Here is a 19,115-nt window from a genome sequence, read left to right as displayed (position 1 = left end):
ATACTGAATTTAAACATGCTATTTCCCACTCATGGAACGTTAAAAGACTCTGGAAAGCAATACTTTAAGAACAAGAGTGTATCAATTGTCTGTGACGTGTTTAGTACACATAGCTGGAATCCTATACAGAACATTTGTGTGTGTTTTCTTTCCAAATTCCCTAATCTTTAAGTGGGATGATCCTTCTTGAGACTATGCTTAACAACTCTGAGACCAGTGACATTTGCATTGTAAGATGACAGAGTTTCACAGGCAGGCAAGTCCAGCACACTGCAAACTGTTTTCTACACCATTTTGACTGTATTCCATGGCTGACTGTTTCTTGGGTGGAGGGTATGTTTTTCCAAATTTAATCTACCAGAAACCAAGAGGAAACAGCAAAATCATTTGTGATGTGTCAATGCTCATTTGGGATAGATTTAATCAGATTTTCAGCAGAACTGATTAAACATGGTAGCAAATGCTGAGGGAGGATGCAGAAACCAGAAACATTGATGGGAGTTGCAGGCAAGGGAGCAAGTGGGTGCATTGGTGCTGCCAAAAGAAAATGGCTAGGAAAAATCAAGAGAAACAAGCATGGGGAGCAAAGGAGGAACTGGCAGGAGTCAGAAGCTGGGAAAATGACTGTATTCCATTGAGCCTTTTACAGAGACATGACATTTGCGATATTACTTATTGCAGGGATTCTTCTATCATTTATTGTTTGCGACATGTAAACACCTAATGATCATGTGTGCTGCAGCAGGAGTCTGAACGAATGGGGTATGGAGAAAATCACTTAGCAAAATAAAAAGCAGGAAAATTCTAATCAGGAAAATAAATATACAATTGATTGACAATATCTAATTTTCTGTCATGATCACTGCATTTTTCAGTCTTATAAGAGTCATATAAATACCTTTCTTGCTCATCTTAAAAGCACTTCAATCCTTCCAATGTATCTTGGGGTTTGGAACTGTATAATGTTCTATGGTTAGTTAATTTTAAAAGTTTTGGTTTTGTTGTACATAACTGATGGATAGCATTCAAGTACTAAATAACACTAATGCTGACTTTCAAATGTGATAGACTATGGGATTTTTATACAGTAACTGGAAACTTTGCAGCATGGAAATCAACAGACAGAATGTGTACATAACTATGCAACTTTTACTGGGGAAAATAAACAAACAACAAAAACATGCACCAAAAAAACCCACCTACACCGAAAACCATGGTTCACTACAGGTCAGACAGACGGTTCTGAAGTGCAGAATGCTAGACGCAATTACCTAACCAAAACAGTTAGAAGGGGAAATCTAATAAAAATCTTGAGCAAGGTAGGGCTTCCAAAAAGTAGTAGACAATAAGAATCCTTTACTACCATCTCAAATACAAGCATACAGTTTTGCAGAGTTTCATAAGTGACAAAACGATGACTGGTAGCAGGTCTCTAACAAAGCTAAAGTATGTTTCTAATTGCAAATAAATTACTAAAAATTTTAATAGCATTCTGAAATGAAAAATCTGGAATCTAACTGCTTTCCTCTCATTGCATGGCCATGGCACTTTCTTTCTTGCCTGATGGAGAAGGAAAAGTAAATAGAACATTATATTGCCAAGGGTATGTCACAAACCCTTTCCTGGTATGTAACAACTTTATCAAAGGTGCATCCACAAGCACTACATCTTTTCACAGTAAGCCAACAGATGGTGCTCTTTAGCTGCACAATTATGTAATTCTGAGTTAAATATTCACCTTACTATGTATGGATCTCCTGCCATAGGTGTCTATCACAAAGGAGATTTAGACCACTCCATGTTGCCATGCATTACTTCTATATGGATATCCCACAGTGGGGTGGTAAGACTCAGGACAGATAGCTAGAAACAGGAAACATGAAGATCAAAATACCTCTGTTTTCAACTAAACCTAAGTGTATTTATCTAAGCAACACAAATTAGTATTATGACCCAGTTGTTGAAAGGGTTATTCACTTACACAGAAAAAGTGACTTTCAGATGACTCCAGGGACTTATGTCAAATTGTATGCCAAGATAACAGTAATTCATTATTGCTGCTTCTAGATCACCACATACATTTGTATGGCCTCTCACTAGGATATGTAGGTGATTTATAAGGAAGTTAGAATAATCTTGAAGATATTTTTAAATAGTATTAGGAAATTAATTTGGACTAAAAACAATGATGTGCACTTCATTCTCTTGCATTGGCAAATACTAACAAAACATTGAAGGGTAATAATTTTAGGTTTAAATTAAAACATAGTATTGTAATGTAAGGGGTGGTGGTGGGGGGAAGAACACAGTATGTTCAGTATTAAGATTCCAAGGTAAAAAAACATAACTGAAGATAATCAACTTTCACATATACTGTAATAGTATAAGATACTTTTTTTTTTCTGCAATTAAGTTTTTAATCATTCACAAATTATAGTAAAGCTATGTTCACCCAAAAAAGACTGAACTGGGGCTATCTAAGTCCGTGTGAATTGCTCATCTTTACCAAAAGTGCAAATAATAAAATATTCCTAGTAAAATACTCAAAATTTTAAAAATACACAAGAAAAAAATTTAAATCTCAAGGAGGAGTCTTGGGGAAGACATATTGGGAGACTGAAAAGGATGTTTTTCCCAAGTGATAAATTCCTGATTTTACTTCAAGCCCATGTCCATTCAGCCTGGACTTTTCAGATACTTCTTCACAGTATCTCTAGATCTAACCTTGGTTTAAATTTAAGTACCAGATAATTTAAGATGAAGTCTAAAGGGGCATATTTAAAAGTATTTAAAAAGTTATTTTTATGCTCATAAATTATTTAAAACACTCTCCTTTTTTTTTTCTTTTTCTTTTTTTTTTTTTTTATTTTCATTTTTAGCTATAATAGTTAACAACAGAGGCTCATAAAAACCAGTGACTTGGTGGACATGGAGATAGACTCTAGACATAGGAAAGAGGCAGCCTTTCCATTCTGCTCCCCAGAACTGTTCCTGGCATTGAGAGGAAGAGCTTACCAACTCAAGATAAACACGTATATACATCTAAAACTCCCTTATGCAATAGGAAAGTGATTCAAATTTGGAAAGGTTTCTACAGACTAACAGTGTTTTTACATGCTCCACAAATTAAAAAGTGTGTTCTACCTCCACTGCAATCATTTTGTAAACACTGATGCTCATCTTTTTTAAACCTTTTCATACTCAGATTGATTCAAAGCAGGATTAACGTGGTCATCTATACGTGCACATCCATTCAAGATTCAAAGCTACATAACTGCTCATTAATTAGGGAAAAAAAAAAAACCCAAACCAAAACAAAAAGCAAACCACCCACAAAACTAAAAATCAGAAAACCTTGAATAGCTTTGGACACTCATTGTATCATGGACATAAAATAAATAGTGAAGTAATGTCACTTGAGTCTTTTATAAACTAATTCTAATAGGATGGACTGCATAAATGATTTTCAAATAATCTTAAAGAGTAAGAAAAGGTAAACAAATCTCTTCTTCCTTTACAATGTTTTGGAAATATGGGAATTAACCGGTGTCTTTGAAAACAGGGAAATTAGAACCATGAAAGTTTAGAAACAGGTGAGACATAGCTAATGTCTAATTAGTAATTAATGTAACAAATACAGTTAATAGACTAAAATATACCTATTTTACAGATACACCAGATTATTTTTCCTCAGCATTCCTCAGATTCTGTTTGTTCTAGCATTTGCATTGCTTTACTTTAAAAAAATCCATCCAGTATTTACTGTAATCTGGAACTGCTGGAACTGCTACTAACATTGTTGATATGTCAGAAGAGGGTAATCTATACACTAACATCACTAAAGAATCATCAGTCTGAAATTTTGTTTACCTTCACTCTCTTTCTAGCTTTTGCAGTGCTTGGATATCTGTCTTTACATGCTTTTCACTAGGAAAATATTAGGTTTATTTTACAGCAAATATTCCTTTGAATGAGAAAAACAATCATAATTACAAGACCATGCTAATGGAGTATGTGTCTTATAACACAGAATTGCTGCATAAAGCTGTTGACACGATGCCAGACACAATAAAGGGGAGCGATAAAAAAAAAAATGTCACATTTTAAGATGATACACCTCTAGACCATTAGTTTTAAGTATGGAACAACTTTGCATTTAAACACACAGCTGATTTTAGCTGATTACAGCATGTGCCACATTTAGCATGGTTCTAATGTCGCTATGGTAACTGTTCTGGCTTAAATATAGCTGAACGTGTAGCACCATTCCAAGTTATCCAATAATCCTTTAAACATTTCGTACTAAACTTGCCATAGCTTCTCCATAATTTTATCAGTGATCCCTGGAACATAAAATAAATCCTTAGCTTTCAGTGACTGGATTGGAGCACTATAAAAAAAAGAATAAATTTCCCGACAAAAAAACACATATCAGGGAAACTGAATTCTAGGAGAAATAAGATTCTCATCATATCTCTGATTTCCAAAGTAGTGCTGATCAATACCACATGAGATCAATACATAATATGTTTCCATTGCTTTCTGCTCATATTCTTCTATAAAATCTATTATCAGAAATCTTCTGGGGAACATATATGTGACCATCTGCAAATTTAGTTATTCCTATATTTGTATGTTCAAGGTCAGTTACAGATTAATTTCTTGCAACAAATTTGTGCGTATGTTGTTAGGTGCCTACTAGAGCCTCACAGACAAAATTCAATAAACAGATTTTTATATTCTGAAGCAAGACTCCATTATCTCTTCACTTTCAGAGCTTCAGCTTCTGGTCCTCAGAACCCCAAATAAGAAAGCACTGTCATTGCTGACTGTCATGCATGTCTGTGCAAACGAGAGAGATGAACAGGGTACTCACATATTCCATTTCAGACAGTCGACCTGAGCATTTAATTTGGTACAAAGCTGCTTCAGTGACTGTCATTATGCAACTTTCAGTCGTGTGGAAATGTTAGGGAGTAATCTTATGACACAGAAGTATTTCAAAACAAAGTTTCTACGTATTTCCCAGGCACAGTCGCCACACATTTCTATTTGATATAGTTTTTCAACAGATCAGATGCTATCTAAAACTTCACATTTGTTAATATATTGCACTGTCTAGCATGTCATGACATCAAAATAATAGCAAGATTGCTTCAGAAAGGTATTCTGAAGATAATAACCACCAGTCATCTGTGAGCAGCAGAGCTGCATACTTATTTCTTTCCCTAGGCTACACTTTACAGCGATGGCACGTGTGCTGTGCATACATAGCATTCAGAGAAGTCCTAATACAAACCCTTCTGTGATTTAATCCATTCCCATAGGCAGAACTCATATTTCACTTAGTACAGAGTGCACATTTGTATGATAATCACTAAGCCCTAATATTGTAAACAAAGTTACATCATCAGCCACTCTGAGATAATAACACATGCGTTCACAACTACATGTAGTAAGATTGAATTATAGCCTATTTAGAATTATATGGCATCTATTTGCTCTATATATATTCTTATTTTACTGTGGGGTGGAACTTTGCTCATGACTTCCATTGTTGGCAACGACATCATGATAAGTCATCCAAGCCACATCGAAAAATGTTCTCATATGAAGTTTAAATATGTGTCATCGATAAATGCTCATGGCTAAGATACCTTATGAATATAACACTTAAAGATGAAGGAAAATAAGAGGAAGAATCAAGATTTGGAAAGAAGCAGAAGCAAACTACGTTTTTTTTTTCTTTAAATCAATTCTGGAGGCTAAAAACAGGTAGACAGTATCTTAAATATCTTCAATGTCCTTTAATATCTTTTTGAAATGCTCATCAAAAAAAATGGAAAATACTGGGATCTTTTCAAGACCTCTGACTTACCATATTGATGGTGCTTCTGTTCCGCTGATCTCTAAGAAGTCATATCCTTCCTCTAACTGGAAGTCAGTAAAGACCAAAGCAATGGTATCTCCTGGTTCAGCCAATATGGTCCAGGTGCAATCAGCATTATTTTCATACTCAGAAGGGAAATGAGGACTTGAAATAGTTCCACTTGTCCCACGTAGTGTCCCTCCACAAGCTCCTTCAGCTGATGAACAGAATATCAATTACTAGTGTAGATGCACTTTAAACAAGTGAAGCATCGTACTTGCTTTTTCCATAGCAAACTCAGCTCTTCTGTGCATAGAGAACCCACACATATTAATATTCAGAAAAATAAAATTCTATCCACGTAAATGGAACAGAACAATTTCTGATCAATAATGTACAGAGATTTTCGACTTGGGTTTTTTGACTTTTTTTCTTGCAACACTTTAGTGTCAGGCCAAACAAGGATAACATTAGGAGGGACACCAGGTATAAGCTGATTTGGAAAACCTATACTTTGGCTCTGTAAAGGTGTCTACAGAAGCCCAAGAAAGAACTGTGCAGAGAATCACAGAAATATGGTTACTCATGATATAAATTTAAAAATCCTTAATATTCCTTTTTTAAAGATCTTTCTCATTTGTTAAAACTATATAAACCCATATAAAAAAAAAACCTCATTATTTAAATGCTGTCCTAAAATATGAGGCATTAATAAAATTATTCAAGCTATGCTCAAGGGTTTTTTGTTCTGAATCAGGATATTTGCAGATGGCAAATAAATTCATAAGATTTTGTTTAAAGATGGGCCTTCCGAGGATCACACATCATTGGTTAATAGCATGTATATTTTAATGGTTATTAGCCAAATTCAAAAAAATACAGAGCATAGGAATTTCTTGCTAATAAATTTCTTGCTGGAATGTTAATATGGGTTTAGCAGACTTCTAGTACTCTTTCTTGCCCCACAAGATTGCATTAAAAGCTTTAAAGATATGTTGATTATTATTAATATTAGGTATTAAAACATGTAATTAAAAACAACCACCACAAATATGTAATTCATACAGTCCATTGGCATAAAGAATTAAAGATTCATCAAGGGGCTTTTGGTGTGTTGCAATGTGGGTATGAAAGCTACAGCAATAGTAATTAAAAGTATTTCTGCATAGGTGAATGATCAGAAGAGAAGCTTTTCATTTTTATCCATTTTTTCGTCTTTCCTTACAGCTATTATCGTTAGGTATTATTTGCATACTATAAGTGCATGTGGAGATTTAAAAATAAATAGCTGGCAAGGTGCATGACACAAGGAACTTGCAGTCTAATTAGGATAATAACTGAGTAGCTAATTAAGACAACAGAGAAGGGTAGAAGTAGAGTTGCTCTGCTCAATCACAGTTGTGAAAGTGAATTTTAAAGGAAGATTTGAAGGAAAAAAGGATTCATTTGAATCAAAGGAAGAGCAGTGCTGTGGCTGGACATTAAAAATGGAGACTGTTAAGTGAGGATAAATAGATAATAAGGGACTGAAATAAAAGAAGAATTGGGAGAAAGGCAGAAATAGAATCATTTAAGCATAGCATGAACCATTAATTTGACTAGAAATAGGAGAGAAAGATGCTGAAGAGAACTGAATAGATATTTCTTTTACTTTTTTAAATGTAAAGTAAATTTTGAGGTAAAGAAATGTAACATAATGTTGGCTACCAAAGCCTTATTAAGTTTTATGATTTCTTGGTACACAGATTTTTCAGGAGAGGGCAAATCTTTTCAATACAATTCATATCTTACTTTCTGGGCCCTAGTATTTGCGTATTCTTCTTAAGTGTAGGAGATTTGAGGGTGGAATGGATCTACACTCCTAAAAGATTTCTTTTCTGTTGGTGAAATCAGGCCATTTCTCTGATTCCTCAATTCCTGGCTTTTTCTACAGTACAAATTGAAAGGGCCATTGTGCCTCTGAGGGATGAAAGGGAAAAGGAAGTGAAAATTAAAGAACTCGTGGATAAAGCCAAGGATCAGAGCCTACACTCCTTATGCATAATGCATGCAAAGATTACAATAATTAAAAATTATTGTAAAACTATAGTAAATCAGAAAGGGAATCAAGGTTTGTTATCCAATAATATCTAGAATGACCCCTTTTTCATTTTCTTTTTTTTAAATTGTATAGCCTTCAAACACTTCAGATCATCATCTAACCCAGCAAAGAAAAACAAATTAAGTTGATACAACCTGTGCCAATACTTCAGTGAAGAAACTAACACTGAGTTATTGATCTCCACTGCAGTCATCAGTATCAGAGTTTGAATGAACCATCAAAACCCAAAATCTCTTAATTTACACCATCCCTCCCACCTCCCAGGTTTTCTACTTGTTCATATTTTGTCATCACACTGTGGGATTTTTTTTTTTTAAGAATTAAAATGTAAAGTATCAGTTACAGTTGGCAAAGCATACAGGTTCTACCTGTATTCTTTAAAGTCAGCAACAAGGATAACACCAAGTTGTTCAAAATCCTAAGTCATCCATAACATTTTGATGCTAGCCACTTGCTTTTAAATTTTGTTATGACAACATTCTCAATGACACCGTCTCCCACTGTGTTTATACTGACATTAAGTAAGATGCTAGTGGTGATTACAATGCTACTCAGTGTTTCTGCTGCACAGCCCTTGAATAAGCTCTTAGCTCTAAAGCTCTGACTTTTACAGCTGACAAGGAAGGCTTATGTAGTTGATTATTTCTGGCAACCACATGCAAAAATCTAAATTTATACACTGTGAATTACCAACAAAAGCCAAAGGAACTCAGACTACTATAGATATCTGCCCAGAGGCATGCATAGCTTTTTAATCTATTCATAACACCATTTTTAAGGTTTGCAAGAAACCGAGTTAGCTTAGAAAAGGAAAGGGAACATTAGTCAGGTAAGATCACAGAAACTAGCTTGGACCAGAGAGTATTCCCTCTCTGACCTATGTGGATGTGTTAGGAAAGTCTGCAGCAGCAAGCAGGTGCACAGAATGATCCTTTCTCTTATGTATTTCTCACATTACAGAAGCCTGTGGTTTGGAGACCTCCTTCTTCAGGGGTGGCATCCAGGTAAATGCAACCAGACTGTTGAATACTAAAAGGTAATAGGGCACAGACAGACAGGATGTGCCCACATCACTCAAAGGAGTGGTAGGAGATATAAACTCAGTGGACATATGCTTTGTTTCACCAGCTGGCCCCAGAGCTAGTTGGCGTCCATGGAATGACCATCTTTGTTGGCCATGTCCTTCTCTCTGTTATGCTTTTGAGAGAGCTAGAACAGTGCTCGGGAACCTTAATGCACCACTAAGCTTGGAGCAATCTGATAGCAGATAGTGCCTCAGGCTTCATGAATTCAAATTCTAAGTGATTAACAAATTGCATTTTATAATGTGCAAGTAATTAATTCCAAACACTCATAGTTATTTTTAAGTTGTAAGCAACTGCACAAAATAGTCATGAATGACTACTTGAAATTTAATACTACAAAACATTTGGATCTCTCAGTCATCAGGAATTAGGTGCTCTGGATTTAGAGAATCTGTAAACATATATGGCTGGCACCACTTTAAAAAAAATATACTGCATAGATGTGCAGCTTAGATAAAACAGATAAACATCAAGGTAATGGATGTAAAAATCAAAATAAACCCTTAGAGACATTTTTCTTCAAACTAGAAAGAGTTATTTTACAAAAAAAATATCAATCTGGTAATTTCGGTAAGCTGTGCTTTGCATAAATGTCATCTTGCTACAAGTGAGATGTAAACCATGCTAAGCAGAAATCCAAGGACAGGGAAAAAACAGAAAAAGTATTGTAGAAAACTTCCTTATTTAAGCTGCTTTAGATATCTTTTCAACATTCAATCATTTTACTGGACTTTTCTCTCTTTCTCCCTCAGAAATGTTTTGAGGGGGTTTTTTGTACAAATTTGAATACAATGTTCTGCACTTTTTTATAAATAAATAAAATTGTTGTCCAATTAAAAAAGTTTATTGCATAATAACAAAAGAAAAAAATTCTAAAACCCATTTAACTTTTCAAAATTAATTTACCATCTGAATTTAAATTATCAGAACTGGCATTTCAACTTTAGCTTATACAGACAGATTTTCATTTGAAACATCATTTTATTATATTACTATTGTAAAATACCTAATAAAAATGTACTTGTGACTTAAAGTACAAAATTCATAGTAATAAAGTTTTTTTCATGTTATGTCATTTGTAGTAATTGCCTTACCTCTTTATTACTAGCAACAGAATAGATACAATTAAAAACTTGAGTGATTTTTATAATTTGTCATCAAAGGACAAACTGCCATTTCGAGTCATATTTCTAAGTCTTATCAATTAAAGAAAACTGCAGCTTTAGAGAGTTCTGAATGAGCGATGGGAACACATTATTTATCATGCCTTATTAAAACTATCACTAAAGCAGTTCTTTATTTACTGAGGCTGGAGGGCAGCCCAATGTAGAGAGATCAAGGGGCTTCTGTTGATGTCAAGTTGAGTATGAGTCAACAGTGCGCCCTGGCAGCCAAAGGGGCCAACTGTGTCCTGAGGTGCGTCAAGCACAGCGCAGCTAGCCAGTCAAGGGAGGTGACAGTCCCACTCTGTACTGCATCAAGTGGTCCCACCTTGACTACTGGGTGCATTTCTGGGCGCCTCGATATAAGAAGGACATCAAACTATTAGACTGTGCCCAGAGGAGAGCAACCAGGATGGTGAAAGGCCTCAAGGGATAGGCTTACAAGGAGGAGTGGCTGAGGTCACTTGGTTTGTTCAGCTTGGAGCAGGGAAGGCTGAGGGCTGACCTCATTGTAATCTACAACTTCCTCAAGGAGGACAGAGGAGGGGAAGGTGCTGATCTCATCTCTCTGGTCACCAGTGACAGTACATGAGGAAATGGAAGGAAGCTGCACCAGGGAATGTTCAGATTGGACATTGGGAAAAGGTTCTTCACTGAGAGGAAGGTTGGTCACTGAACAGGCTCCTCAGGGAAGCGGTCATGGCATCAAGACTGTCAGAGTTCAAGAAGCATCTGGACAACACTCTTGGTCACATGGTTTTGGTTTAGATGGTACTGTGAGAAGCAGTGAGTTAGATCCTTTGGGTCCCTTCCAACTTGAGATATTATACAAATCTGTGATGTGCTCAATTCTTTCTTAAATTACATCATTCAGTGTATCATTTGTTAAAATGCAGACAATTGTACCTCAATTAATATAACTCCTTAATAAAACACATCTATGAAATAATCAAGAATGACTGCTTTCACAGTTATGTGCTTCGGATATTTTGGAAATGGTTAATATGAGTAGTTAGGTAAATGACTTTGCGGTAAGACTTTAAAATTACCATTTTAAAATGTCTTATTGACAAAAATCTAAATCCAAGCCATAGCATATATGCCAAGTTTAAAAATAAATTTTACTATGTCAATGCCAACTGTCAAGCTGCTAAACTGCCAGATTCATGAAGACCAAAAACATTGCTAAGTGTTACAATGCTGTAGCATTACACATTCTGATTGAATCTAATCTAGTTCCAACTGGCAGCATGCTCCTTAACCATCAAAATGTTCACCTCTACTTGATAATCTTCATTAATATTTTAGGTTTTTATAGACTTTATTTTCAATAGATAAAAGAAAATTAAAAAAACCTGTACTTCTTATCCATTGCGTTTTGGTTTTGGTGTGGTTTGGATTTTTGTGGGGGTTTTTAAAGTGTGTCAGAATGTTGTGGGGTTTTTTTCCTATCATAATTTGAATCCAGATGTACTGCATTCCAAATAAGTGCTCTAATCAGTTTCCCTCCCTTTCTCAATTTCTTCTCTTGCTGTTGATCAACTTTACATAAATTAAATACTCATTAGACCACATATCTAAGATGATTTTTTTTCTCTCTCAAGGGTTTTCAAAGGACTATTTAAAATAATTTGAATTGCTCTCTAAGAAGAATGGGATTTATTTTGTTAAAGTTTCAGAAATTATTGTGGTTTAGGAAAACAGTATCTATTTTTTGTTTACTAAAAAGTCAGATTTCACACTCAAGTTAGTATGCACAAAATAGAAAAGCAAAAACTGTTGCAATTTGTTTAGACAGCTATGTGCACCAATTGAAGCTTTAGTGCTACTTTGAACATTTCAGCTTTGACATTTCATTGATCTAAGCAGACCCCAGTGTCCAGTGGGGTGGTCATGTAGTTATTGGCCCTGACAGTACTGGACTTTGGGGTAGTCTTGTATTTTGCAGGACTTAAGATTTGTCCATTTTTTCTTCGCAAACATTAGGCTTAATTTAGTAGCCTTTTACAATCTTTATTTAATATATCGTATCAGTTTTGGGTTTTTTTTGTAAACAAAAGACCTTTTTTTCCCACCATTCACTCTGGAGAGTAAAGCTGATCAACAAAGTTACAAATAACACAGAAAAACTGATGGACAAACTATCTGCAAGCCTGGCATAAAAGTTCAGTTATTAGCTGACAGTATGTTCTGGAGCAAACTTAAAACCAAGGCTCTGGCACCTTTCTTTGGTCTTAACAGAGGATAGCTAGATTTAGAAATTCAAAAATTAATAAACATTCTGTAATCTCATACTCTTTCTCCTACAGAAATAGAAGATCAGTCTTCTGGATATCTTTTTCAATTAAGTATCCTAAGCTGTTTTCCAGTGATATGATAATCCTTCACTTGAGAATATGTTTTTTTTTATTTTAATGCTGATAATGATCCCTTAAAATAACTGTCTACAACAAATTAACAGTAAAGACCTAATTTTGAAGCGAAAAGAAAAAAGACTAAATTCTTTAAGGGTGAATTAATGACTGCTGCATGCTTCACATATATACTTTTTTTTTAATAATTAGGAAATTTAATCCAGTTATTCCCAGAAGTCTGCGTGCAGTTATAAAATCCTTCATCTTTTTATGACTGCCCCTAAGGTTTGTTTTTAATTTTTAATAAATCATTATATCTTCTACTGATGTTAACTTTGCTTGTGATTCTAATGATCCAACTGAATTCCTCTTTTTCATTCTCTGACTTTACTATATCATTCTGGGTACATTGTTTATGTTTCCATTGCACTGTTTCTCTGATTCACTTCTTATTCCTCTTTCCAGTCACCTTATTGCACAGATCCAGCTTTGACCTAGCTTTTTTTTTTTTTTTTTTTTTATTGGGTCCCTCCATATTTACTGATATGTGTTAGAACATGAATATATAAACATAAATTTTAATTTTTATTTTAGATCTATCTATATATCTGTACACATAATTGCATACAATGCAGTGTCAGAAATTAAACATTATACCCATTTCCTTTTCCTGAAACACTTCTCTGGTATCTTATCTACCCAGTCACAATGAGCTTCATTGAAATTTCATCTCAATGTAAACATTGCCTCAATTCAGATTGTTCTGAAAGTGAATAAAGTTGTTCAGGCAGGAGTCTGCCACGTCACTCTAAAAATTAGATATTCTTACTTTATTGTGTGATGCAGTATTGATAAGCAGAATTGTTGGGAAAACTTATTTTTCTTTCCCTTATTTTTTCTAATTCTTTTTGCAAACATGGATAAATTATGGGATTGGGACAACTTTTTCTCCTTTAAACTTATAAAGTGATATTTGTCTGAACCTCAGAGGCTGAGAAGAAATTACATCAGAGAATTACTTGCTACCTCAGAAATATGTGGAACATAAAAAATGTCAGCTTCCCTTTGCTAGATGTTTTAAAAATATCAGCTCTGAATCTCTGTATTTAGTTTATCTTACTCGACAGTGAACCATAAACACTTTGTCCCTTTATCTATTCTAATAAAAACTTCTCGATTACATATCCCTTACCAAAGTATTTCTCTGGTAATATTGCTTAAAACTGGAACCTGATTAATTATTATACATAATCTTTTTGGACCTTTCCAACATATGATGCCTTTTCCTGGTTCGTAGTTTTTCTTTCTTCTTTTCCCCCAATAATTGTGTATCTTTTTAACAATAACATATTACATGTTCTTCTATTTTCTTTGTGATAAAAAGCTTATCATTGTAATATCACTAATCCAATTTGTATTCCTAATGTTAGCTTCATAAAAATCTAGACTCGTGCAACTATAATCAACTAGGGATTCTCAAATTTACTAAGAATTGAGAGCCTAATTATACAAAGTTCATTTAGAAGTAGTCACATATCATAAATCAGCTATTAGTGGAGTTACTGCAGAGAATGAAATTAACTTTCAAAATGTTTCAGATTCTACTGCACGGCGTTTCAAACCTCAAGATAAAGGTGGCAAATGTTTTGGGTGACACTTATTGTAGCCAAGATTGAGACAGCAAAGACATTTTAATTGTCAGAACAAAAGTTGAACAGAATTTAGGTGAGCCATTGGTTCTCGCTGTAAGTCACTTATACAATTTTTTGCAGGAACTAAGGTTAAACTTCTTGGTTTGCTTCTAGTAGCAGAAGCTATTCCATGGCTCCCATATGGAAAGAGAGAACCAAGTTTTAATAGTTACCTTATCTTTATTAGAATTTGCCTCTGATGTTTTCTTTGGGGACTGGATTTGGTTGTTTTGGTTGGTTATTTTGGGGGGATACACAACTGTTTCGTATCATACTTTATTGAAAGAATCGTACATTATTGAAAGAAAATAGGGGAGAAAAAAATGAGATAAAGCAAATGTCTTGACAATAAAATTATCTAATCTTTCTAAAAACACCACTGACCATGCCTTTGATTTCTGATCAGAGTTCATAATAACTCATCAATAAATCTCCACTACACTTCACATATCTTTAAAGACAGAACTTCTGACTCTGAGTAGCAGCCAGAGAAACAAAATGGCACAGATGTCAATGATGTCTACAACTTCCTGGATGATTAGTAATTCACTAGGAACTTTCCTAGCAGAAACAGCCTTTGTACAATGAGATAATGTATACATTACTGGAGACCAGCTTCTTAGTAATAGTAAGCAAGAAAATTGTAGAAAATGATTTTTCAGCACCTGCAAAGCTAGGTAAACATACCACATCTGCAGAAACAGAACAAATATTGAGTAGACACCAATATAACACCATGAAATTATGATGCATATTTTTCTGAAACCTGTTTATCACTTCTTATTAGGACCAAAAAAAAATGGAAAAAAAAAAATCTGAGACCAGATAACTGGAAGAATAGAAAAAAATATGTTTCATTCCTGGTTTTGAAGCATTCGATTAGGTACACGGAAGAAATTCCTCACTGTGAAGGTGATGAGATTCTGTAACAGTTTGCACAAAGCAGTTGTGGTTGCCCTCTCCCTGGCAGTGTTTGAGGCCAAGCTGGATGAGACTTTGGGCAACCTGGGCTAGTGGAGCATGTCTCTGCCCATGGCAGGGGGCTGGAATGATATATCTTTAAGGTCCTTTCCAATCCAAACCAGTTTGTGATTCTATGATTCTATGAAATCGCTCTTGGGTTTTTTTTGATTGTTAACCATTCTAAGACCTTTCAGTCACAAGAAACCTTTACAAATTATTACAGAATACAGCAACTACCTTTACTGCTCCTCCACATGGGTACCAATAGTGCTTTCAAGGAAAAATTTGAGCAGTAAACGGTGTCTACAAGGCATGGGATTAGGGTGAAAGGCAGAAGAGAGCAGAGGGGGAAGCAGAACAGCTCAGCAGGAGCATCCAATTTCTGCAGAACAAAATTTGCCTAAGCAGCTGGTGAAGGTTGACAGAGCTTTCACTTCTTTGACCACAGGATTCTCTTCAAGGAATGAAGGCAGCAGAGGAAACATGGGATCTGCCTGGCTGAACAGGGCAGCAGGTGGTCTGACCTAGTGAGGAGAGCTCTACACAAAGCTTTTCAGGGGTGAAGACCAAGTGGGAGAATAGGCAACATTTCTGGAAGCCCAGATGATATGCCTACGCATAACTATGTGCTGCATGGGAACCAAACCGGACAAACCAGGAGTCCATGTACAGTTACAGAACTGTGGTGTCATCAAGATTACAGAGACCTAGTGGCACAGCTCACCTGGCTGGTGGGCTGCAATGGATAGACATGGGGTCTTAGAAAGCAGGAAGAAAAGGAGAGGCTGCACTAAACAAAGCCAGATCTTGAATGAGTACAGCTCTGCAGCACAACAGACAACAAGCTCACTGAGGTCCTGTGGGCTAGAATAAGAAAGGGAGGTCATAATATTTGCTACAGACCCACTAATCAAGAAGTGCCCAAAACTTTCAAATTAATAGAAGCTGGCTTCTATTAACCACAGGCCCTGGTTCTCAAGGGAACCACAGGCTCTGGTTCTCAAGGGAAGCAGTTGCTCTAGAAACAATTCTGTTGGCATATCAGCAACAAAAGGAAAAAGAAGGACATGGTGGCCTGCTGCTCAGTGGACTAAGTGACTTTGTGAGGAAGACATGGAAAAGGCTGAGGGACTCAATGTCCCTTGTACCATTAGCAAACATGCCTCAGGCTTCAAAACTCTCAAAAAAATAGGGAATTTTCGGGAAGCAAAATAGTAGCTACAGCACAGGAGAAACAACACAAGGTACTATAGAAGTACACAGGATATGTACAACTTCATGGTACTTAACAGAATGCAACTTAAGGTTCTTGGTGTGCCAAGTGCGAGTCCGCTCTGCATCATCTTTGAAGGGTTGTGACAATCAAGGGTGATTCCCAGTGACTAGAAAAAAGATAATTTTTAATTTCTCGCTTTCAGGAAAAAAGAAAAAAAGAAAAAAAGAACCCTGAGGATCCCAGAAACTGTGTACCAGTCAAGTTTACCTTAAACCTTCAGAAAATTATGCAAGAAGTGTTTATGAAAACCATTCTCAAGCATAAAAAATACAAAAGGTGAACAGGAACAGCCAGCTTTGTCAGTGCCAATCATCCTTGGCTAACCTGACTGCTTTCTTTGATGAAAGGATTTACCCTGATGTTAACAAAATTTTCACAAGAGAGTTCCCCCTATATCTTTATAGTCAAATTGAGGGCATATGGACTGGATGGGTGGTTTATGATGTGAGTAAAAAACTGTATCTGGAGCATCAGGCTTAGATAGCAGAGGCCAAGTGTTTAAAATCAGACATGAACCTCATGAAATTTCAAAACACAAATGGGTGCTAAGGGTTGACCTGCTGGAAGGCAGTGCTGTGCAGAAGGACCTGGTAGTCCTACAAGGTAAGCAATGTGCCCTTGTGGCCAAGAAGGCCATGGTATCCTGGAGTACATTAAGAAGACTGTGTCCAAGGGGGTTATCCTCCCCCCTTATTCTGCCCTGGTGAGGCCACACCTGGAGTACTGTCCAGCTCTGGGCACCCCAGTTCAGAAAGAGAGGGGACTACTGGACAGAGTCCAGCAGAGGCCTACAAAGACAGTGAGGGGACTAGAGCATCTCTTGTATGAGGAAAGGCTGAGAGAACTGGGTCTGTTTAGTCTGTCAAACACTGAGAGGGGATCTGATTAATGCTTGTAAATGTCTAGAGAGCTGGTGTCAAGAGAATGGGCCCAAACTCTTTTCAGTGCTTCCCAATGACAGGACAAGAAGCAATCGGCACAAACTGGAACATAGGCTGGACACGAACTGGAACAAGTTACATGTGAACATGAGGGAAAACTTCTTTACTATGAGGGTGACACAGCACTGGAACAAGTTGCTCAGAGAGTTTGTGGAGTCTCCTCTGGAGATACTCAAAAACTACCTTGTCAAAGTACTGTGTAAACTGCTCTAGATGATCCTGCTTTAGAAGAAGTGTTGGGCTAAATGACCTCCAGCAGTCCCCTCCAGCCACTACCATTCTCTAATTCTGTGACTATGGTTGAAGATCTCAAGCCTCTCCCTCCTTGAAGAAAATTTCCAAGAGCAGGAATTTGCAAAAGCATTTGGCAGGTCTCACCATCAGTTTGCTATAGCTACCCCCCATGGAAATGAAAAGGAAAAAAGATCAGTAGCTAGCATGTCCCTCTGAATGCAAACTCTGAAGAGTCATTGTTTCTGAATTGTGATTACAGTTTTAAATGGCATAGTTTTAGACAGTACATTAACATTTAGATAGTTTAAAAAAATCTGCTGTTTTAGTATTTTCTTATTATTTTAAAGATATTTCACATCTTCATTTTTACCTCTGCAAAAAGGAACTGGAAAATCCCACGATGCACCATTTCCAGGACTCACAATACACGTCAACATGGCATGGCCTTCTAGGATATAACCAGAGATACAACTGTATCGGATTTTATCTCCAATGTTGAATCTTGTTCCATGAAGTACTCCTTTAGGTATTTCTCCTGGGTTGCCACAAGTATGGCTAGGTAATACTGTCAAAAGAAAGAAGAAAAAAAATGTTTGTTAAAATCTGCAGAATTAAGTAAAAAATACTTGTCAAACAACTATAATTAAATGATTGGCTGCAAATTTTTTTTTTTTTTTAAAACAGCATTTGTCATATAAATAAGGTGAAATTAGGGTACAGAATGTACTTCCACAAAAGTTTCCATATTATAATAGGTACAATTACTTTCAAAGCTAATTTCAAACTCAGTTTAAGAGCCCTTCAGTGAAGTTCCTAACAGTTCTATTTTCAAACTAAATATCCTATGAATCTTGTTGTTTCTCTCCAAATTCTGAATGAATTGAAAGAAGTTTTCATTTAGTCTTTTATTCTTTAAATATTGCAAAAATATTCATACAAAATCATTATAGATTAAGGCACTAGAAGACATTTTATGTACAGTTTTCATTACAGTTGGTAGAATAGCAGTTTAAAAGAATCCGGTAATTAATTTGTCTTCGACATTAAATTACAATCTAAAGTATATTTTAAAAGTTTGACTATCTGCTTGTTTTCAAATGACTCCAGGTCAGAAATAATGAAGGAAACAATGACTAAGCAGTGACATGAGTCTGCTAAGAATGGACTGGGTTTTTTTGTTGGGTTTTTTTGAAATTGCAGAAAGTTACTACCATTTGTAAGCATTAGTTATTTGGAACAGATTGCCTTATCTAGTTATCAGTTTAAAGGAAATACTCCTCCACGTAGGAAAAGCAAAAGTGTGTCTTGGGGAGGAAGAAGGAATTGGTTTTGTTCTCGAACTCATTTGAACGTTATTAATGGCATGCCATTCCTTTCATTGAAGTGGTACAAATTAAAATTGTTTAATTTCCTTTAGAGCAGAACAAATAAGTTCAGG

At 35.8% G+C, this 19,115-nt stretch overlaps 1 protein-coding gene across 1 annotated transcript in view; it reads right to left on the bottom strand.

Annotated features, from left to right (window-relative positions):
• The window catches only part of CSMD1 (CUB and Sushi multiple domains 1), a gene marked incomplete at both ends in the record, with an annotated part of 1,089,811 nt that overhangs the window by 524,856 nt on the left and 545,840 nt on the right, over nucleotides 1-19,115 (bottom strand). Inside the window, 2 exons of the mRNA XM_084261313.1 lie at nucleotides 5,879-6,086; nucleotides 18,048-18,242. Of these exons, the coding sequence (XP_084117439.1) occupies nucleotides 5,879-6,086; nucleotides 18,048-18,242 (403 nt within the window). The remainder of the gene's footprint in view (nucleotides 1-5,878; nucleotides 6,087-18,047; nucleotides 18,243-19,115) is intronic.

Source organism: Gallinula chloropus (genome assembly GCF_964237585.1).
Source record: "Gallinula chloropus genome assembly, chromosome: 3".
NCBI classification, from domain to species: Eukaryota; Metazoa; Chordata; class Aves; order Gruiformes; family Rallidae; genus Gallinula; species Gallinula chloropus.
The sequence above is the reverse complement of the archived record's forward strand: the minus strand, read 5'-3'. Positions and strand labels throughout refer to the sequence as shown.